This window comes from Oreochromis niloticus, linkage group LG12 (assembly GCF_001858045.2).
Source record: "Oreochromis niloticus isolate F11D_XX linkage group LG12, O_niloticus_UMD_NMBU, whole genome shotgun sequence".
In the NCBI taxonomy this organism is placed as follows: domain Eukaryota; kingdom Metazoa; phylum Chordata; class Actinopteri; order Cichliformes; family Cichlidae; genus Oreochromis; species Oreochromis niloticus.
Genome location: NC_031977.2, coordinates 8569870 through 8592863, shown reverse-complemented (window position 1 = coordinate 8592863; position 22994 = coordinate 8569870). Strand labels below are relative to the sequence as shown.

Sequence of the window (22994 nt, the reverse complement as noted above, 5' to 3'; positions counted from 1 at the left end):
AAGGCTAATGAATCCACAGTTATTAGATGAAGCAAGATCAGGAATACTGTATGGTATTGATTGTATTAATAGCACACAAAGTTCATTTCCTGAAGACAAAAGTATGTACATGTGTTGTGGAACAGATGAAATGACTCACAGTGTTCTGGGAGACTTTATTTTAGTCTATCACCTGTCATATCTGATGTTTGGACCTTTTTAGAACCACGCTAAACCAGACAGAGAACACAGCAGATAAGTTCCCGAGTCTGTAAACTGTGGAAATTTCGACAAGTCAGTCACACTTAGCCAGACTGTGACAGGAAGTTGAAACTCTTCCTTCATAATAAAAGTTTAACATTCACAACTCAGAAAAAGGAGGTAGACTAAAGGTCTGCAGTCTAATACACTTAGTTTATTCTGATTTGACTGTAACATAACATGGTTGGAGTGTGATACTCCTAAATGAGTGTCTTTATTACTTATTCTGTTATTTCCAAAATACACATCTAGTCTCCAGCTATGGTGGTAAATAATTCTGATGCATGAAATTACAGTGCAGTGAAAAAGTATTTGCACCCTTCCTGACTTCTTTTTGCATATTTGTCACATTTAAATGTTTCAGATCATCAAACTAATTTTACTTTTAGACAAAGATTATACGAGTAAATACAAAATGCAGTTTTAAAATGATCATTTCATTTATTAAGGGGAAAAGTTATCCAAACCTACATGGGCCTGTGTGAAAAGGTAATTACCCCCTAAACCTAATAACTGGTTGTGCCACCCTTGGCAGCAAGAACTGCAATCAAGCATTTATGATAACCGACAATGAGTCTTTCACATCACTGTAGAGGAATTTTGGCCCACTCCTCTTTGCAGAATTGTTTCAACTGAACCACATTAGAGGGTTTTCAAACATGAGCCACATATTTTCTTCACTTTGTTTCTATTGATTCATCAAAAGTTGGGTTTATTTTGGGTCACTGTCCTGCTGCATAACCCAAATGCGCACTTCAGCTTCAGGGCACGAACTGACAGCCTCAGGATTTTCTAGTAGAGAGCAGAATTCATGGTTCAATTAGTGGTCCAGGTCCTGAAGCAGCAAAGCAGCCTCAGACCATCACACTACCACCCCCATGTTTGACTGCTCCTATGATCTTTTTCTGAAATGCTGTGTAAGTTTTACACCACATGTAACTGGACTAAAACCTTCCAAAAAGTTTGAGTCATCAATTCACAGAATATTTTCCTTATTCAACAGGTCTGACAATAATAAGGGCTGGGTGTGGCTCGTGAAACTGAACTCGGTGGTTAATCACAGTAAATTTATGATTTACTTTTTCACACAGGACCAGGTAGGTTTGGATAACTTTTTTCCTGTAAGAAATGAAATCATCATTTCAAAACTGAATTTTCTATTTACTTCATCTAATATTAAAATTTGTTTTATGATCTGAAACATGTAAGTGCAACAAATATGCAAAAACCTAATAAGTCATAAAGGGTGGGCGAATGCTTTTTCACTACACTGTATTCCAAAATATGAATGTAAGAATTTTTTTTAACACATGCAGTCAGAGTGGAGATTGCCTACTACTAAAACACTAATCATGGCTCTGTTAATCAATTTAGAGTATTAAAAGGGCAATTTCTTTATTTCCATGGGGCTGTAATTGGCTACCTGATGAAAAATTGCACTAGTTGGATATAATCAGAGGTTATACGGGTAGGGAATATGAGTGTAAGCTATTCTTATTAATCACTGACCAGTCCTATTAATAATAATACTTTAAAATAAGTAAATAACATTTTGCAATATTAAACTACATGCATACATTTTCCTTTTCTGGCCACGCTGTAATTTTAGCTGCTTTGATATTCTCCTCGAGGCAGCAAGCTTAATTGAGGTGCTTATCTGTATAGGCTCACCTCTTATTAAATGGTATTAAGTAAAAATAGACATGTAGATTATTTAGGCAGAATAACAGAAAGAAAATGAAGTCTCCCTGTGAGTTTCTGGCTGATTCCTTCCCCTACCTTTTCATCCAGCCACACCACCTGCTCCATTTGACTGACAGAAGTGGTGCTTGAGCTGCAGAGTGGCTCTTGGAGGAACCGGGGCTACTTTCGATCTGAAACACGTGCACAACCATTTGCTGTGCTTTCAGGGACAAACAGCAAACTGCTTTACTGAAAAGGCACAATGGTTGGCAATGGGGCTTTAAGGTAAGCTTTCTTTTTTGTGTGTGGGTGTGTCAGAAGTGTTACCCCTATCAGCAGCAACCCGTATAGTGATAAACCCCACTATCTTTAAAAAGTCAGTGCAGATGGTGAATCAGCTGCCATAGATGCAGGGCGTGCGTAACTTAACACTTTCCTTAGTGCACCAGAGTCTCCATTAAAACATGTTTTTCAACTTTTGTCTGGCATCCCAGTTGATTTATTGCAAGCTGCTACATTTTTATATAATCTACAACTACAATTAGTTTAGACCATGGGTGTGAAATAAGCCAGAATCATCCTCTAGAGGCTCAAAGGGTGAGATGTATACATTCATTTTAACTACTGGATGCCATTTTTGCCCCCAGAAATGCTCTCCTGTTCTTGATGTGCTGATGCGATGCATGCATTGCTACATTTAAGGGACTGACCACATGAAAATACAAGCAGAGGTATAATTTTCAAAAAGCGGGTTTAATTTAACCAAAATGTCCAAAAATACAAAACAATGAAAGTAAGTTATTAAAACAAAAAAAGTGGCACCTTGAAAAAGGTCAAAATAGAATGTTACTCAAAAACACTACTTAACAAAAAAGACTAACTCATCAAACTAATCTAACCAAATTAGAGAACTCAGCAGATACACTAAAGGAGTGAACCAGTAGCTTACTGTCTGTGAAGTATTAACGTTTAAAGGAACAGGAGTATTTTAGTTTCTAGATATTCATTTACACCTTTTTAAATCTGCTTTAAGAGGTTTGTAGGGCACTTAAAACAAGTACAAAGTGCAAGGATTAGTGATTTACCTGTCTTAAAGTACTTGCCATAATACTGATTATGATCATTTTTTAAATTATTTTTCTTATTCACATGGATATAGTACATGTGTAGCATGCATTTCATTCTTTACTAAAATTCATTTAAATGTTTAGCAAAAAGTTTTGGTTTTTTTAGTTTGTTGTCCAAAAAACCCTCAACTTATTAAGGAACATTGTACATGTATTCAAATTATTGTGCATTTAAACAGTTCTAATATACAATTATTATAATATAGAAAATATATTACTGTTATGTACATAACAAGATAAAATAACATGATATTTACAATCCTCATATTTCATTCCCCATTTGTTGTCAAAACAAACAAAGGCAGTAAGAAACAGTTTTAAATACCTCTACATAGCATTATTATCACTTTGACTTTATTATTCTATTGACCTTGAAGGAGAGGTCAGAAGTCAAATGTAACATGATATTTTAAATCTTTGTGCAGTACTTTCTATACGTTGACAGTACACACCACACTTGTAAGTTATGAGGCTTTTTGTCAGATTTTGACCAATAAATCTTTGAGTTGGCTTTAAACACTAAATTTGAATAAATTGTTAACATGACCCCACTCTAGACCCTACAATTTTTTTTATCAGAAATCATTCAAAACTTCTCAAGGTATCCTGTTTCAGACAGAATGATACACATGCATGCAAATGCTAACCTCTTTGGTGGAGGTAATGAGAACTTCATGCTGTTACAGCAGATGGTTCAGTCCATGTGGGTGGCCTTTGCATTTCAACCATTTCCACCCTGAGCCTCCTCTTTGCTCAAACCAGCAAGGACTGTACTAGTTGACACATAACTCAAAAAGCTAGGGAAAAAAAAAATAATAATCTGACCCAGGACACGCTGGAGAGATTATAACTCTCGGCTGGCCTGGGAACTCCTTGGTGTTCCCCCAGACAAGCTGGAGGAGGTGGCTGGGGAGAGGGAGGTCTGGGCTTCTCTCCTTGGGCTGCTGCCCCCGCGACCCGGCCCCGGATAAGCGGAAGAAGATGGATGGGTGGAAAAAAATTAATAATTCATGCAACTTCTATAAATCAGCGTCAAAACAGTGTAAACCAAATATGTTCCATCATTTTGAATGCAGTATAGTGTGATATGTGAAATGAACTCAATCAAAGAAACAAATTTTTTGCTGTGTAAATGTCTGCTAATTAACTTAATTATAGGACTGATGAGGGATACCGAAACCTTAAATGTGCTATCTGTGGTTGTAGATACAGGTATCACGCTACACAGTAGAGTAAATGTGTGCAAGGTTAAAAGAATTTGTAGTTCTTGACAAATAGTTTGACTCAAAGACTGCTTCCACTTACTTCTTGGCTCGCTTTGACTTAGCATGCTATCTATACCGTCTGATGTTGTTTTAGCAGGATAATGCAGTTGTTTCTGTCCTGAACACAGTTTGGATTTTATCATCACACTCTTGTCCTTTCATGCAAAAAATAAAGGTAATGTCGATATCTCCCCTCCTCAAAAGCTGTAGACCACTGCACCATTTCTCTCCTCCCTGCATAAAAACTGAAATCAGCTGATTTTAGCGCAGGAAGAAAAAAGCATGCTTGTTTGATTTTTTTCTTTCAATCCGTCTGTTTTTGTTTGTTTTGTTTTGTTTTTTAAAGACCTAAACACTTTTCTCGGTAAAAACGGTACAGGTGTTACCAAGTCAATGCTTTTATTTTTGAAGGCATTCCCGGAAGCGGTGGTAGTGATGGCAGCAGCTTTGACTCCGTAGCCGCGTGTCTCGGTGGTGGGATGAGAGAGAGAGAGAGAGAGCGTGAGTGAGAGACAACAGCGAGGACTGACTGGAGGGGGGAGGAGGAGTCTGTCCCAGCCTGCATCTGGCCCGCTCCCCTCTCTGTCACCCCGGGCCAAACCCGCCCAGCTCCTCTCACTCACTCTCCGCCTGTTTTCCCGCACGGCTCGGCCCGGACACACACACAGAGCACCCACTCACACACGGCGCGAGGACACGGAATGGAGACGGAAGGGAGCCAGAGCAGCCTGTCCACCGCGGACTCCCCGCATGACCCCTGGTAATGGAAGAAAACTTTGTTTTTTAAACTTTCTTTCGCAGCTCTGATCACACACACACACCTCTGAAACAAACCTGCTATCCTGCGAGAGGACTCCCACGCACACGCACACCTCCACAGCTCTCGTGTAAAATCAGAGGTGATTCTCCTTGAACATCCACCTTTAAAAAAAAAAAAAAAAAAAAAAAAAGCTCCACGGTTAAACTTTCCAAGTCTCAACTTTGTCATTTCTGAGTAGCCGCATTAATTTCACCGGAGGTTTTAAAAGAAACTCCTGCTATGACTGTGTAGCCTAAATAGAAATATTTTCTCTGTTTTTCCGCAGCAAAATGTTCATAGGTGGACTCAGCTGGCAAACAACACAAGGTAAATCTTTTTTTTTTTTTTTCCAACACTAGCTCTCCTGAAATGCCACCATGTCGTTAAAAATCCTGGCTTGGATCACAGGGAACCAAACGAAACGTATTGGAAAAGCTGTGTCTGTTACGGTGTCTGTTGGGATGAACTCGGCTTGTTTTTATTTGTTGTCTCCTTTTTTTTTTAGTTTTTAAGTGGCAAACACGCTCAGAATGAATGCCCCCATTCACGTATACCATAGTGGATTTTTTTTAAGCTCATTAAAGGGGTGGTGGGGAGGTGTTAAATTCTTGAGATTGGAAATGATTTTTGCGATCTGAATTTTCCTTTGACACGTGAACACGTTTTATGTTTTGTCACTTTTAATCTAAAAATGCAGGAAGTTCCACGAAACAAATCTCAGCAGGCAAATCAACCCCCCCCGCCCATCCCAACCCCTTTGGTTAACTTTTTGATATTATAGTACTTATTGCTTGTTGACCACTTGTTTCCTGTGTCTTCTATCCTCCCTTCTTTGACTCCCAGAGGGTCTGAAGGAGTACTTCTGCAAGTACGGCGAGGTGAAGGAGTGTATGGTGATGCGAGATCCAGTTACTAAGCGCTCGAGGTGAGGGAGCTGTTCCCGGAGCTTGGAAGTTTGTCTGATTTCTGCGATTTTCTTGCTCCTCGTAATGTGTCATATCAACATGTGTCAGTAATGCTTTCCCTCCCTCACCCTCCCACCTCCCCCCCACCCCGATGCCCACAGAGGGTTCGGATTCGTCACCTTTGTCGATCAGGCTGGCGTGGATAAAGTTTTGGCTCAAACCAGGCACGAGTTGGACTCCAAAACAGTGAGTTCTCTGTATTTACTTCCCACCACCGGATAATCCCATTGCTCACTGTTTGATTAGTGGATTTTCCAATAATCCGCTACAGAGGTGTAACATTGCTCCATTTTTGGTGTGTTTACTATCGTTCCACCATGTTGGTGTCGCTCGAGTCTGCCCGCCGCCACACCTTACACGTGAACCTGTTCATCTCAAAGATATTAGTGGAGACACATGGGAGGAAAAAAAAGTGCTCTTTCTCTCCTCTCTCTCGCTCTCTTCAGACAAACAGGCAAAATGTTACCCAGTGTCAATTTCCATAGAAACAAGGGGGGGGGACTGGACAGGGTTGAATTCACTGCCAATCTTTGATTTGGCCTCTAGGAAGAGGAAAGCAAGACTTTCTTTTCTGCTGTTGGTTTTTTCCCCCCCTTCTTCTCCTCCTGCCCCTAAGGGGTCGAATTGACCCCGAAAAAAACTTTCTCAATGGAACGAGAAAATGCAACCTGAAACCATCAAGGTGTGAATGCGGCAACAATCAGACTCCCGTGAGCTTCCTGTTGATCTCGGAAAAACTGTGAATGTAGCCTTGAGAAAGTCGCACATTCAGGCCTTTTTCACCTGCGTGAATTCTAACTTCAAATGTATTAATCGCCTGTGTTGCAGAGTGAGTGTGTGTGTCTGTGTGCGTGTGTGCGTGTGTGTCTTTGTCAGTAATGAATGTGGGCCGGCCTGGGAACAATGTGGCCCGTTGGTCGCCATAGGGACCGCTGCCCCCGCCTCTCTCCTCAGTGGGAGTGGTAATGGCTGCGGGTTACTGACTGTATTGAAATGAGGGAAGCCTATTTCTTCTTTCCCCTCTTTTGTGCTCTGCACGATTCACCTTCTCTGGGAGATAAGTGGAGGTGGTGTAGAAGGAAATGGAGGAGGAGAAGATGAAGAAGGGAAAAAAATGGTTGATCACTGTAGAAAGTTACAGAAATAAGAAATTTCTGTTATTATGACTTCAAAATTGACAGTTTTGGAGATGTGTGTTGGGGTGTTTGATACAGAAGTTAAGCCGAATTCAGCTCTTCGTAGTTTGTTGGTTTCCCAAGTGCCCGACTGCTATAGTGTCACTTGCAGGCACGACAGCTATGACAAGTAGCGCCATCATGGTTGGACGCCACTAACTCACCATGGGGTTTGTTTCCATAGTGACCCCCCCCCCCTTTCTTCACAGTTGAAGAATGGCTCTGTCACAAAAGAAAGAAGATAACAATGTACATCATTTACAATCATTTCTTGGATACCAGAAATCAAGACTGCGCAAACAGTTGCAGGTGTAGAGAGAAGAGGTCATGACACCGACGGTTTATCCTCCAGATAAGCAACTTATTAAGTTAATTCATCGCTGGCTCCACCGATAATGATTCCTTGTCTTTAATTTGACACCCCCCACCCCACCCCAGCTCGTGCATCAGTGCGGCCTCACGAGCCATGGAGGGCCCCTTGTGGCTGGCACTTGGGGAGTGTCTGTGGTGTTTTGGTAGGGGTGCTGTGGCAGCGTGTGTGTGTGTGTGTGTGTGTGTGTGTGTGTGTGTGTGTTTGGTGTGGAAAGGGCTCAGTGATCAGCCACAGGGGTTGGATGGTGAGTAGAGTAGCCCTTTTAGACCGCTGCTCTCCCTGCCCCCCTCTCTCCTCTCTCATGCAGACAGGTTATCCTGTTAGAGAGGGGGAGAGAGAGAAAAGTTCTCCAGTGGCAACAGAAAGAATGTGCCATGCTGTGACCGACTGAACCGCTCCAGCACTGGAATTAACGCAGCTTTGCACGGCCGCGAGGCTGAGGAGCGAATACAGTGCTGCAGAGGAATTTATTGGTACTTATTGTGTTAGAAGGACAGATGCTGTCCGGTTTTGACCAGTGTGCTGCAGCAGGCCTTACTGTGATTTATGCAACTGCTGCTCTGCTAGCTGCCCCTCTGGGTGTCCTCCTGGCTTCCCACTGTCTGTAAAGTTAGTGACGGCCGAAGCAAACGGCACCTTTTGTGGGACAAAGTGTCCATTCAGCTGCAGCTCCAAGGTGCAACTGTGGAGAGTTTTACAACAGTCACACAGCCTTTTAGTTAGAGTTGCATTAGGGGTTATCCCCCCCCCCACCCCTTAACCATTTCCATACTGAGATGAGTGGAAAGACTGAGGTGGTGGTGGGGGCAGGATAACCCTGTCTGTGATTACTGTGGCTCTCCTGACTAATAGGATTGGAGTCAACAAGCTTGAGTTGTTCCTCTGAGATGTTGAGTGTGGCCCAATCGGCGCGTTGCTTCCACTGTGTTCCCAGCTCAGGCTGTGACAGGCAGCGCACTCGGCCAACTGTTGCATAGCTGGGATGTAGCCGGTCAAAGGGGATTACCCTGATTTCGTAAACCTCTCTTGGAATTACGTTCAGCTTCTTCCCTGTTACCTTGAGTCCGGTGAGGTTAGACTCCTCTCTAAACTACATCTCTGAGGCCTCACATGTATTCATGATATTTCTGTCCCGTATGTTTATGTTTGGGTTTTTTTTTTTTAATATAAAAATCTCATGAGTGAAAGTTTTAAAAATTAAAGCCATCCCCCACCCAAAAAAATCCAACAAAACTAATTTGTTTAGAGACGTTAATCATTGAGAACAAGATGCCCCAGCCTCATAAAAGTCCAGTCAGTATGTATCTGCATTGGGAATTTCCCAGTAAAGTTCACTTCTTGCATGTAAGGTCAGTTTTTAAGTAAGTAGAAAGAAACGCTCAGCAGCTGAAAGCGAAGCTGGTCTTCTATGTCACACTCTGAACACCTGAGGTAACGTGACGAGTCCGATAAACACGGCCACTTCATGTGCTTAATGTTCACAATTTCCTCACCACGGATGTGCCGTGTGCTACCATGTGTTTGATTTTGTGTGTGTGTGTGTGTCTTGTTTGTTTGAATGTACACAGGAGTTTTGGACATCGGGAGGGTTGGTGACCGGAGGTGACTATCAGAGTAGTCTAGCCACCATAGAAACTAAACAGTAGACTCTGCATCTGATCCTCCAGTGTTAGCCTATAGTCTTCTCACTCTGCTCTCTAGAACGAAAGTGAAATAAATAAATAAGAGACAGAAACTTGCGTTGGTGATGTCGACTCTCATTAGAAAACTCTGGTAAATGCACACGGTTTACCATAGAGGCTCTAGCTCTCTACTGTAGTTCAACTCTACCCTCTCATGGTTACGGACTAATCTTAGCGCTGTACTGTCTCACCATCTGTTAGTGTAACAGCAGTACAGTGTGGCGTAGTCTAGTTGTTCTCTAGCTCTATTAGATCGTATAGACTAATATAGAGGTCTCAAATTCCAATTTTACAGCCTGTCTATGATTGCATCTTCATGGTGTGGTTTGGCTCTCTCTCCAATCTTAACCTTGGTGACATTCAGGGGGGTTAGTCCATATCAGTTTGGGGTTTTTTTTGTCGTTGTTGTTTTTTTGGAGTTGTATTAATCTGAAAAGAGTTACTCAGCTAAAAAAAAAGTCTTGTCTTGTCGTACTTCTATTTTTCTGGAAGTAAAGATGAGGGACTGCAGGGGAGACCAGCCAGATCACCTAACAGCGCACAGGTCGAATGGTTTCTATTGTTGTCATCGCTTGTGTCACAAGGAGGCGAAAAACAAACAAACAAGCAAACGAACTTGGTGTGTCCGCTGTCAGCGCGATGTGATTGACAGCTCTTTGTCTTCCTCTCCTTCCTCGTTTTCTCCCGCTGTCTTTCTGACACACTTGACCTCCGTCTCCGGCTCTCCTTCCTCGCTGAGGTGAGGTGTGTTTGTGATTGTGGTGTCCGTGTGAGATTCCAGGAGATCACATGTCACATGGTGGTGACGAGAGAGGCCTGGGGTTCGCCGGACATTCCCAGGCATTCCACCTGCGCGCACACACACACACACACACGCACACATGCATGCACAGAGATTTACACGATGGATCAAGCCAGAGATGCATGTGCCTGCACCACACAGGCAAATCCATGCAAAATAAAAAAACACAAACTAGTAGCACACCCTCACACATGCTGCACACGCACTGACAATGTGTGGCTTAAGCAGAAGAATGTAGAGCATGCGCTCACTTCGATTCAGTCGGCCTTTTCAGGCATAGTTTTTTTCCGTTTTGTCTTGGTTGATGGAAAATGATCAACTATTTGTAAGTACTTTATTAAGAGACGCTCGCTGGAGTCTGGTACAGATTATTATACACTTGATCGTGCTGGAGGTGTGGCCAAATAGCTGATCAGTAAAAAATAAGAAGCAATTACTACATCAGTGTTGATACACGTAAACACACACACTGACATCACACACCTGGAAGACTCGACACTTGAGTGGCCAAAGTCTGCATTCGGATTTCTGATTTAAAGAGAAATCTGTAGATTTTTCGTTGTGGTGTCGTCACGTTTTCTAGTACAGCGAGGCCCAAGTTTGATGTGAAAAACAGGTTTCTTAGACATCAGTGATGTGTGGTATTAGTGAACACGTGTGCTAGGCATGACAGGATAACCTGGATGTGTTCTACCTTCTCTGCTGACTTGCTAAAGAATGAAAGATGAGGGTCTGATATCAGAATACACCAGGGGAAGGCGGCGGGTTATAGCAGCGCATCACTAACCAGGTCCTCTTTTCTCTATATCCTTTCTTTTAGATCGATCCAAAGGTCGCATTTCCTCGCAGAGCCCAGCCCAAGGTGAGTCGAGCGGCCTCCTCGTGCTTGTAGCGGTTTAGCGTGCGTCGAGTGTTTTCTGTCACGTGTCTGGGACAGTGCCTCATAATGCTGATGTTAGCACAGGTTAACAAAACCCTCAAAACATTTTAGACCCTCGCCTGAATGTCGGTGTTACATTTCAAAGCAATGATATAATAATGATCAAAACAAATGTATTCCTTTTGTATGATGTACAATTTGTAGCTGTGCTTTGACAAATAGCTGGAATTTCAGTTTTACTGATCTTTTTCTTTTTAAAAATTGCATTTACTGTTGTACTCCAAAATCCAACCCTGACTTAAGTTGGTGTCCCGCACTGTTCAAATGATTAGTCTAATTAATCAGTTAGTTGAAGTATATAAAATGAGTCGGCAATTCTGGCAATCAGTTAGTTTTTTTAGGTCTTTAAAAAAACAAAGGACCCAAAATTTGATGAGTCCAATCTCTCTGCTCTGAATGTTTGATGGCTCAGTTTAGTAAAAAAATGCGGTTTTCCTTTTGGACTGCTGGAACAGATTAAAAACAGCAATAACACTGCCCATATTTGTATGTTAGTGAGTCATTTGTAGTGTTATAGTTACAGAAATTGAACAAACCTGTTTATTCTTTTGGTTTTCTCTCACTGACTGCTAAGAATAAATTATATATATTCACTAATGGAAAGCCAGCAATACGTCATACAGCATCACTCACTCACTTCGCTCACTGGCATCAGACAAACTGCAAAAAACTGCGAGGAAGTGAAACGAAAAAGCCCGAATAAATAATAACAGGTGTCTGATGCTTCCTGTGCACACGATTGGAGGAACGCAGGAAGTCCTGCTTTTTATTAAAAGATTTTGTGAATTGCTGGTCAGCGAATAACACGCGAGAAGCTGAATCCTTAGCATGCGAATCTTTGAAAAATCAGGGCTTTTTATTGCTTTGTTCTTTTAAATCTTCACAGCTTGAGGACATCAAACTTAGAGGAGCAAAGTCATTCACAGCCTTTAAAACAGAGTGTTGCATTCTTGTTTAGTGTTATTACGGCTAGTCAGTGAGACACTTTCACATGTGGCATGCGCTCTTGTAAAGCCAGTTTGTATTGTGTACTTAAACGGCCTAAAGAAAACGTATGGATGATAATTCTGCCATTACACTTCATGACTTCATATGATCAGCTTTAGTGACACAGCTATATAATCAAATGTACCTCACACTGAACTCCATGTGTATGCATTTCTAATGAAAGTGGCTCATGAGTGCTGCCCTTTCTTCCCTCCTTCTTTTGTCCAGTTGGTCACTCGAACCAAGAAAATCTTTGTGGGAGGCCTGTCGGTGAACACGACTATCGAGGACGTCAAGCAGTACTTCGACCAGTTTGGGAAGGTGAGTTGTGGGTCCACGCGGTTCGGACTTAAACCAGCCAGTCCTTGCATAAGTTTGCCGGTGCAGAAACAAATCAGCAGCTCAGAAAACCCGTAGTACCACATCCCACAAGCTCGGCAGGTTCAGATTCACAGCAGATTCTCAGAGAAAAACTTCACTTTGAATCAAGCAACTTGACTGGGAGTGAAGGAGTTACTGCGAGGAGGGGGAGCGGGGGGGCGAGAAAAAAAGACTCAACGAGGACAGAAAAAATAACGAAGCTAGGAGGGTCTGGGAGCAGCAGGCGAAGTTTGGGGGACTGGAAGATGGAGCGAGGGGTGGGGGGGGGAGTGGAGGAGGAGGTTGTGTGAGGAAGGGGGAGAAAAGTTTTGTGGTGAGTGTGTGGTGATGGAGAGGAAGGAGGAGGGATTATCAGAATCTGAATTAATCTGATGTAACAGCTGCTCCTACCCACAACCCCCTCCTGGCCCGTTACCGTGGTGACCCGGCTTGTCCATTGTCCCCAAGTAATTCTGCGGGTAAGGGGGTTTTGTTCTGCGGGAGGAGGGATGAGGCGGCGTTAGCATAAGTGTGTTGGTTGTGGAGGGTGTGGGGGGGTCCAACTCACGAGTTTGGGAACAATAAATAGAAGTTGAGTCGTTGTAAAAAAGCTTGTAAACTTGGCGCTCTTCCTTAAGTTTCGTACGTCTGTGTTTTTAAGAATTATGTTTGAAAACTTTGAAAGTTTTTTTTTTTTTAAGATGTTTTGTGTTTTACAAGATTCTGAAAGGCGTGGAGGCTGAAAAATAGACCGTGGGCTGACAAAGGCATCGTCAAGGGAGGGAGGGCCTTACTGAGGGAGGTTTGCAGAGGGGTAAGAGAGGGAACTGGGTCAAAGTGGGGTATGTGTGTGCACTGTTGGGGGGGGGACCATTATACTGCTGTATAAAGCTGGGCAAATATTTTGCTAGTTTGTTCTGAAGTTATCTGCATACTGGTGGTTTCTGGATTAATTACAATCCAGTGTGTCTTCTGATGTGAAACTGACAGCATGTAATACGTGTGGTTTACGTTCACACACTCAGTTCTTTCAGTTTTTTGGGGATCTTGTGCAAAGTTATCATTCAGACTTCTTTTTTCCAGCAGATTTCAATCTGCACCTCAAGCCCTTTAAAATGTTTTAAAGGCAAAGGTGCAAAGACTCGGTCTGAGGTGCAGCGTTTCTGACCGCGCGCCGCTTCATTTCCAGCGCCGAAAGGTTTGGCCTCGAGTTCCTCTGTTGCTCCCTCCTCAATCATAGCGTCTAGATGAATTTTTGCCGAGAGATATATCCAGGGATGGACGGTGAAATGTAGGCTTCAGCCATCCATGGAAGTTCCTGATTAGACTGCCTCACTGGACCTTTTGTGTCCCGTCCTGGTGAGGACAAAGGAGTGCGGAGAGGGATGGGCAGGGGATAACAGGGAAGATGAGAGGTGGGGGGGGGGGGGGGGGAGGATGAGAGGGAATATTGTTTGGCAGTACTCTATGAAAATGCTCAGTGTTTGAAATATTGTGCAGTTAATTCTGTTCCCGCCATTAAATATTGTTTTGATCTTTTTTATAGCATCCCAAAGGCCGACGTGTGCGGTTTGAGCCCACGTCGGTTTTCTGTTTGCTTTAGTCTGATCATCGATCACTTGCTCCAGTCTGCACTCCGACCCTTTCCTCTGCTTGACTTTGTAGTAACTTTGGGCTGTTTCTCCCACTGGTGTCCAGAATAAAGGCTGCTTTTTTTTTTTGTAGAGATGGAGACTTGTAGGCAGTGAGTAAATGTCAGGCTGGAAGTAAGCAGTGACTTGAGAGGCACACTGACACTCCTCACTCACCTTTGACCTTTCTGTAGGCAAATTGCCCTTGTGGGTTCTCACACACACGCACGCACATACACAGACACTGGGCAAGGACTGACACTCCAATGTCACTATGACAAATTACTCGGTGGACTGTCTCCAGTAAACTTATTATAGACCGAGAGCACGGATTTACTTACCAAATGTTTTTGTGGAGCTCTGAAGTATAAACATGTCAAAAGAGACTGAGAGCGAGAGAAATAAAAGCAGAGACTGAGCTAAAGAGTAGGTCAACTTTGACAAAAGAAGCTGTGTGTGTGTGTGTGTGTGCGTGTGTGTGTGTGTGTGTGGAACAGACACCTGTGTCTTTGCTCTATAAAGGGAGGCCGGGCCAGAGGGAGAGGTCAAAGGGAGAAGAGGAGGAGGAATTATGGCTGACTGTGCCAACAAACAAAGCCTCCAGGCCTCTTTGTTCTCCCTCTCCCTCTCCCTTTGTCTCCTCTTTTTCCTCCCTTTCCACTTTGACCCACTCTTTTTTCCTTTTTCCCCCCCTTTCTCCCTCTTACAGGACTCTCTGTGCTCTCTTTCACCACATCTCCACCTGTCGCTATTCCTCTATCAGCTCTCCCCTCTCATCGAGTCGCCACCTGCCCGATGGATTCACCTTTCTGCTTGTGACTCGCTACTTTTCCGTGTGTGTGTGTCAGTGTTTCTCTCTTTGCGGTCCTCTTTGTGTCATTGGCACTCTCCCACCATTCATAAAGCATATTTGATGTTGGGCTTGAACTTTCCTTTCTTTTTCTTTTCCCCCTTTTTTTTCTTATAAGGGGGTCAGAGGGTGGGTGGGCTCTCTGTGTAAGAAGGAGCTAGTGCAGCTTCCAACTTTTTGTATGGCCCGTTACGTATGTGAGCTTGTTGTGGAGTTTTTCAACATATCTTCCTGTTTTTGCCCCCTCGGCCTCCTCTTTGTAACCTGTCGCTCGTCTGCAGCCCTCCCTCTGCCTCCCCCCTCCACTCCTCCCGCTTTCTGTCCATCTGTTGCTGAGCCTCCCTGCAGAACTTGAGAAGGGCTGAGGTCAGGCAATATGCCGCGTGGTGAGAGAGAGAAAGAGAGTGAGAGAGAGAGAGCTCTGAGTAAAAAACTGTGTTGTTTGTCGCCCCTCAGGTCGACGATGCTATGCTCATGTTCGACAAGACCACCAACAGACACAGAGGTGAGATGGACTGACCCCGCCTTTCCTCTCCAACTCTTCCTCCTTTTTTTTTTTTTTCCCTCTCCTCTTCCCCCACCCATTTCTGGTTGTCTATTGATCCCTCTCCAACCCCTCCACACCCCCCATCGTCCTCCTTCCTGTGGGCTGAGCTGCAAGGAGACGAACGGGGCTAGTCTAATTAGCCAGTCCGTTAATCGGGATCAGGATAAAGCCTCCTTAAGCACCTCCTCCCCACCCTGGGATTGATCGATTATGACAGCCTACCAGCTTTGCCTGGGCCTTCTGGCCAGGAAGGGAGGGAAGGAAGGATGAGTGCAGAAAAAGGAGCATTGAAAGAAGGAGGGGGGGCAATGTGTTAAGCGGCTATTACAGCACTAATTACTCCAGACTATTAGCTGTACTACTGTACAGAAAGGCCTATTGTCTAGTTCCAGCATGTTGTGTGAATTATTATGATCTATTGTTTTTTTAACTCACAAACGTGCCTTCTGCTCGTCAGGATTTGGCTTTGTAACATTTGAGAATGAAGACGTGGTGGAGAAAGTGTGCGAGATCCACTTCCACGAGATCAACAACAAAATGGTAGGAGGGCCACATTTGCCACTCTTCCATCAGCACGACACATAGAAACTAAGGTGTGATCATTCTCCTCTCTTCTGGAAAACAGGTGGAGTGCAAGAAAGCGCAGCCCAAGGAGGTGATGTCCCCCACCGGCTCGGCCAGGGGGCGCTCTCGGGTGATGCCGTATGGGATGGACGCCTTCATGCTGGGCATCGGTATGCTGGGTAAGTTGGTATCGATCAGGACAGGAAGGATGTGGCGGCACACATGAACCCAACGGTAACTGCTCCAGCATTAAAGGCCCAGCTTCCTCAAAGGTCACGCGGCGCCTCGCGGGGAGAAGGCTGACCACTGCAGCCGGCTGCTCGCCTCGGCTTATAATTCTCCCCCAAGCCGCTCATTAAAGCTGTGACCTGTTGGGCGCTTTAATACATGTGTTAACTTTCCATATTAAAGCTTGAATACCACACTTCTGTACAGTTTAGAAACTCACGAGGGATACAGTAAAGGAGAGCAGTAACGTGGCTGAAATACACTTACATTTATGCCACCAAATAACACCTTTTAATCACTGTTTCCTCCGATTTGTAGCACCTGTAGTCACGTTTTTGTGGACTGGAACTAAAGCCAACATCCCTGTAACTTCACCAGCTGGGGAGGATCCTCACACAGCTAAAGACAATATTTCCAGTGGATTTCCCAGTCGATCCTTGGGTTGTAAAATGAGTGAAATGGCCCTTTTTTTTTTTCTTTTTTTTTTTTTTTTTAAAAAGGCCTCAAACCTCCATTACTGTGAACCTTATCCTGTACAATACACCCTTTACCCTTGTACTGACAACCATGCTGGTGCTACCACCTGCTGTTCAATCTGAGAACTACTTTCTTCAGTTTCAGTTCTTTAATTATCCAGTGCATAGAAAGGATTTAGTGGCAAATTCTTTCTTTGAGGTGGGGGTTAAAAAAAAATGTTTACTTTTGTTATCCTGTTGCGCTAATGCTGGATAACATTATTGTTATTCCCCTGAATGTTCTCCTGAGGTGGGTTCTTCAGGTGTCAGGTTGCATTACAAAGAAATTCCCTGAGTAATGAGCACCGCTGAGAGTGTAAGTGAAGACAATGACAGAAATCCGCCCAGTCCCGTCCTTGCGAGGAAATCCAGATCACAGGTGTAGGATATCACACACCTGCATGTCACAGATTGTACAAAGCTTCACTGTTAGGGGGCAGCAAAACAACACACACGCATACATTCCTGTTTATCTATTTCGTGTTCAGTATTTCACCACATTTCACCACACAATTGTCCTCACTCGGGATACATCCCATGTACACCTCAGTTCGCATATTAACGCCAGTTTTCTTCCCACAGGTTATCCAGGCTTTCAGACTGCCACCTACACCAGTCGGAGCTATGCTGGCATCACTCCTGGATACACCTACCAGTTTCCTGGTAATCGCAATACACTTTATGCTCCTTATACCCTCAGGACTTTTTTTTTTTTTTTTAAATCCTATTTCTGGGAATAAAGATACAGCCATCTTTAGTCGACTTTCATCCTTTGGAAGTGCCTGGTGCCCACTAAAAGGCTCTTTTTAAGACTGTGGCTCAGGGTCATGTTTAATAAAACAAATAATGGACACATCAGGTAAATAATCCGAACTGATTTGCACAGTTTGCTCCCAGCAGCCTTCTGCTGGGGGGAATTTCACACAAAGGTCCCAGTTTGTGTGAAATCACACGTTCCATAGGAGGTATTGAATAATGAGGTGGAGTGTTGTGTCAGTGAGTCAACTGAATGAAGTCAGTAGCTGGAGTAGTGTCATGTTGAACAGCCAGTAGACACACTGTCACAAATACAAACATGTTTCCATGGAAGCATATAAAACACAGTGAGTTTAAATGGCTGCTTGTAAATATCAGGGAGTGGAATTGCATCTGCTTTGCTTGAGTGTGTGCGTGTGCATGCTAGCATGACATTGAACTTTAGTGATGCGGAAACGATTCCAGTAAAAGAAAATGCGACGCTTTCTTCTGAATGATTTGAAATGATCCGCCTGGACGACCAAACTGTAACTCTTGCTCTATTGTTTTGCTGTCTCAGCAGGATTACTGTGTATCATTTAACTCCACTTCTTAGACTGTAAAACATCTTTCCGTCCTTTAATTCCTGTTTGCATTTACCTGCCCTGTGCGTGTACTTCCTCTCACCTGTGATTTGCCCCTCCCCTTGGCTTCGTGTGTGCGTGTATATGTGTGTGTTGTCCTTGCTGGCAGTGGTGGTGTGTGTCTCAACAGCACTCTGATGTTTCTGTTTTAGAGTTCCACTTAGAGAGGACTCCCCTTCTGACTTCACCCCACCCCCCTGAGCTCACAGGTCAGTCAGTCCCTCCTCTGGACTTTACAAGCAGCACGTTGTCAGTCTGCTACACGCCCACAATAGCACCAACACATGATCACTCTTTGGTTTGCATGTTTGTGTTTGTCGGTCCTCCTTGGTTTCTAGCTGTAGGCTGATTGCTGACAGTAGTGGGGGAAGGAGTAGGTATTTGATTTAAAGGGCTCCTCTGGTGACCTCAATGGACCCTGCTTTAAGTTAAATGATCCTAGAATCTGCAGTTCTTTATTGAAAGTTGTTAGCTTCCTTTTACATCTAACATTTGCTCTATCATATGTTTTAACTTAATCTTTTCTTCTCTGCCTTGTTAGCCATTCCTCTCACAGCATATGGACCAATGGCGGCGGCGGCAGCAGCGGCAGTAGTCAGAGGTACCAAATGACAGTAAACACAACATCCATCATCTGGTCAAAATACTATTCTCACCCTCCTCAGCTGCACTTATCGTCAATTTAAAAAATATCAGCAATCAAATTATTATCAAGTTTTAGTCAAAACTGCAAGTGTCAGTGTGGGCATAAGTGGTGAATCACCTGATTGTTAATGCTAATCAATGAACCGTGCTGCTAGTGTGTCTAAAAATGAGATTTTTCTCATTCAGTGTGAGACAGAGAAATTACTTTCTCTCCCTGTAGGTTAGAAGATTTACATTTTAATCTGTGTTAAGTCCTCTTCATTAATCTAACCTCTGCTCGCTTAACCTTGGCACTAAAATGATAGTTTAGACAGGTTGATGTCTCCGTTATTGTGACGTCATTATTTTTTACTTTCAGGCTCCACCCCGTCTCGTTCTGCTGGATTTTTAGGTACAAGCAGCCCAGGTCCGATGGCAGACCTTTATGGAACAGCCAGTCAGGAATCGGCCGTCAGCAGTTACCTCAGCGCTGCCAGCCCTGCACCAAGCACTGGATTCAGCCATAGTCTGGGGGTAAGTTACTGTTGCCATTAATTATGTGTTCCAGTTTTTGATTTGAGTCGTGTCTGACCCTTAGTATCACTAAAGCTGTAACAAGTGTGTTGGTCCTAATTTAAAAAAAACTGACATACAAGCTAATTTCCCGGTGAAGGCAGGCAGCATCTGCAACGCTTACTTAACACTGGTACATCACTGCATTATCCTACTGTTTGTCTTCTAATATTTTAATTATCATATTAATTTAGGCTGAGATATTATGTAAAACATCAATATCACACTCTTGTCTGTCCATTAAATACAGAGACTGTATATAGAAGATGGGCATAGCATCCGTCTCTAAAAACCGGTTCATCTGACTGCGGGCCAGTATTGTTGGCCAATATTAGCTATTTGCTAATTTATCTGCACCTGCATTTATAATGGCTGATAAATGAGTTGTGTGGTTGCATAGTCTGGCCACCAGAGAGAAATGCAAATTCCCTTTATGTAATACGCATTTGGGACCCCACAAATACAACAACCAGCTGATCCAAGAAGAGTCGGTCAGGGTGCATAACAAATGCTAAGTTAATCTGTTTGGGTTTTGTGTATCCAAAAAAATGGTCACTTTATTCTACATTTTGCTTTTGCTGTAAGTTAATTTAGTGAATTATGATCAGGGTTGGAAACGAGTGTAAAGCAGGCTCCACTCCTTAACTAATGATTTATGATTGACAACCTTTTACCCAAATCTAAGACTGTCATGGTTAAAAGGTTCATCTTGAGGCTTAAAAGTGGTACTTGGTACTAAGTGTCACTTTTTGAGTGACATCATGGATGCTGCTTCCGTCTTTTGTATACAGTCTATACGGCTGTATACATCTCCATGCTAGCTTAGCTTGAGACTGGAACCTCTAAACAGCATTAAAAATGTTATTCTTTTTATACAAAAGGGTTTTTTAAACTGTTTTCATTGAAGCAATCAAAAATAGTTTAGACATGCTGGTTAGCAATGGTGGTTTCTGGTTTAGCCTTTGTGCTAAGCTAACTGTGGGAATTGCTTCCTGTTGAATGGACAGATGCAGGAGTGGTATTGATCTTATGTGCCACTACAAGAATGCGAATAAGTGCTTTTCTTAAAATGTTGAGTGATTAAATGAACATGTTTAGTGAATATCACAAAAATAAACATTAGAAGCAGATTCAGCAACACTACAATTTGGTGTTTTAAAAAAAATAAATGTGGCCCTCATTTAACAGCTTATTTTGGTGTGTGTAGATTTCCAACTCCAGTTATTATCACCTTTAGCCCAAGACGGCAAAAGTAGTCAGCGTAGCTCTTGGGCTATATGAAATCATACTGACCTTGCATGCTTGCTCCCACAGGGCCCTTTGATTGCCACAGCCTTCACTAACGGCTATCACTGAGAGTGTGAGTCAGTCCTCCTGCTAGCTGTCATCCTTTAAGTGTAACACATACGAGTGCTTCATGCTGCCTAACCTGTGAGTAATCCTGCCGGTTTGTGTGTCAGTGCAGAGCTGTAGACTGAGAGCTGGAAGGAGTTGAAGCTGCTTTGGAGCTGATCTGGCCTGTCTCTGTCCAGTCCACGTCTCCGGCTGGGGTGGCCTAACCTGTAGCCAACCCGCCCTGGTGTCAGCTACATCCAGTTGACCCTACTGACACCACACTAAACTCCACCACAATTTTTTTTTTTTTTTTTGGGGGGGGGGGGACTTAAAAGAAAAAAAAAACCTTCTCAAAAGGAGCAAAAACGTTTATCACTACATGTAATAGCAACACATTCAGATGCTGTATTTCTTTGTTTTTTTCCTCTGATATGTTTTTGTGATGGCTGTGTTATTTCATGATCTGTTTTGGCTGTGATTCATTGGTTTCTTTGACCTCTTTAATCTGATCTCTCTGAGATGGGAGGAGTTTAATCTCCAGGTGATGGCTGTTTGAAGGTCAGGAGATGTAAAATGTACTGGAAAGCTGTATATTTGTCACTAGTTCATACTGAATTTTAACATTGGGGATTAATACTTTTTCTCAAATGTGTCACAAAGTGTATATCTTGGTAGGTTTTGTTTTTTTTTTTTTTAACAATGACCCGTTACTAATAATGGTCAGACGACAAAGGTCATTAGTCACTGTTGCGTAATAGCCTTCATGAGGTGTACAATTTTGTAAAATTTTGTAAATACGGCTGGTTAGCAGGTGAGAGGGTTCTGCAAAATTTGCGTCAGGGAGGCGGGGGCGTTTTGGAGAAATGGTACGATCTCTTTTATCAATCTTGACTGATAGTTTCACATGAAGGTCGAGAACATTTCAGTTTGTCTGTCTGTTACTGTATTTCTCTCCAGGCGTTTATAAATGATGCGTCACGTGAGTCTTACGACATTGAGGAGCTGCCTCAGAGTTTTACTTTGAGTTGAGCGGGCGAGGGGCTGCGTACTGAGCGACACTTGCTACTGTTTGGAGACGAGGGGTGTGGAAGCGCTCCTGTCGGGAGAGGAAAAACACGACTTCTTACTTTATCATATTGTTGTTTTAACTGTGATTTTTAAATACGTGATGATTGTGAAGGCAAATGAAGGACTGTTACGATGGAGCAGTCGTGCACAGTTTGCGTTCTGACTGATTTCCTCTGCAAGATGAGTTGATGTTTGCGTGTCATTTGGTCTTATTCACATTGGTTTCCAATGTGCCACGTTTTGTTTTGTTTTGTTTTGTTTTGTTTTGTTTTGTTTTGGGGGGGGGGGGGGTTACCTCTGCTGCAAATGTGAAATTTTAATCTGACCCTTTTTTTAATTATAATTATTATTATTATTATTACATTAACATTGATATAAAAGTGTGGGTGGTTGAACCTTTTAGAAAGGTGGGGTCTTATTAACTCTTGTTTACCTGTCATACCCACCCCACAGCCATCCATCGCTGCATATCCACTGGAGGTCACAGACTGTAGCAATGTGACTGCTTTTTTTGTTTGTTTGTTTTTTTGTTTGTTTGTTTTTTAGACCAAAACACTTATTTTCAGAGCTACTAGGATTTTGCACTGGCCGGTCACGATAAAATAAAAAAGCACTCCCCATCTACAAAATACCAGGTTTTTAAACATTTTGATACACTCGCTCTGTCTGCTGCGGGCTACCACGGTATTTCAAACTCTGATGCTGATTTCACTGCATTATAACAATCTTGTCAACACTGTAACATTTTCTGATTTTCATTTTTCTCATGTTTATTCCTTTGGAGGAAAGCAAAACTTTTTAACTTTTATTCCTAATAAATTATTTTAAAACATTCCACTTTTTTGTGTCCTGTTTGAGTTTTTCTTGATTTCCTACACGGACTTGTTTTTTGTTTTGTTTTTTTCATTTAAAACTACTATTACAAACTATAAGTTTGTTTACTATTATATGCTCTAAAGGAGAACCAGCTTTACTCCACATTGCTTTAAATTTGCACAAAATTCATTTGTAGAATGCACTACATAAAAACAGCACTGTGCAAAAGTCTTGAGCCACCCAACATTTCTTTATATGTTATTAGGAATATAAGAAATAGATTAATTGATGTATTGAAATGTGCAAAAATAAAAGGAACAAAAGTACATAAATGGAGTTTGTAGGATCTCAATAAGCTTGAAAATGAATATTTGGTATGACTACCTTTATTCTTCAACACAGTCTAAACTATCTGAGGCACATGTCTTCTAATTTCTTGAAGTAGTCTTCAGGAATAGTTGTCCAG

The 22994-nt window shown here is 42.7% G+C and overlaps 1 protein-coding gene across 3 annotated transcripts; it reads left to right on the top strand.

The window, feature by feature from the left end:
- The first annotated feature begins 1657 nt into the window (after nucleotides 1–1657).
- Nucleotides 1658–22549, top strand: msi1b (musashi RNA binding protein 1b). Of its 3 annotated transcripts, XM_005473016.4 has the most exons (16): nucleotides 1670–2208; nucleotides 4727–5075; nucleotides 5401–5441; nucleotides 5958–6039; nucleotides 6181–6265; nucleotides 10932–10973; nucleotides 12267–12359; nucleotides 15336–15384; nucleotides 15884–15966; nucleotides 16052–16169; nucleotides 17316–17396; nucleotides 18265–18321; nucleotides 18654–18713; nucleotides 19116–19270; nucleotides 20624–20669; nucleotides 20775–22549. In XM_005473016.4, exons 2-15 carry the CDS (start codon nucleotides 5017–5019, stop codon nucleotides 20663–20665), a joined length of 1047 nt encoding a protein of 348 aa, XP_005473073.1. In that variant the 5' UTR covers nucleotides 1670–2208; nucleotides 4727–5016; the 3' UTR covers nucleotides 20666–20669; nucleotides 20775–22549. The 3 variants fall into 3 exon arrangements, with proteins under 3 accessions (XP_003445623.1, XP_005473073.1, XP_025752921.1); XM_003445575.5 differs by lacking the exon at nucleotides 18265–18321 and having other exon boundaries at nucleotides 1658–2208; nucleotides 20770–22549; XM_025897136.1 differs by lacking the exon at nucleotides 1670–2208 and having other exon boundaries at nucleotides 4855–5075; nucleotides 20770–22549.
- The last annotated feature ends 445 nt before the right edge of the window (nucleotides 22550–22994 follow it).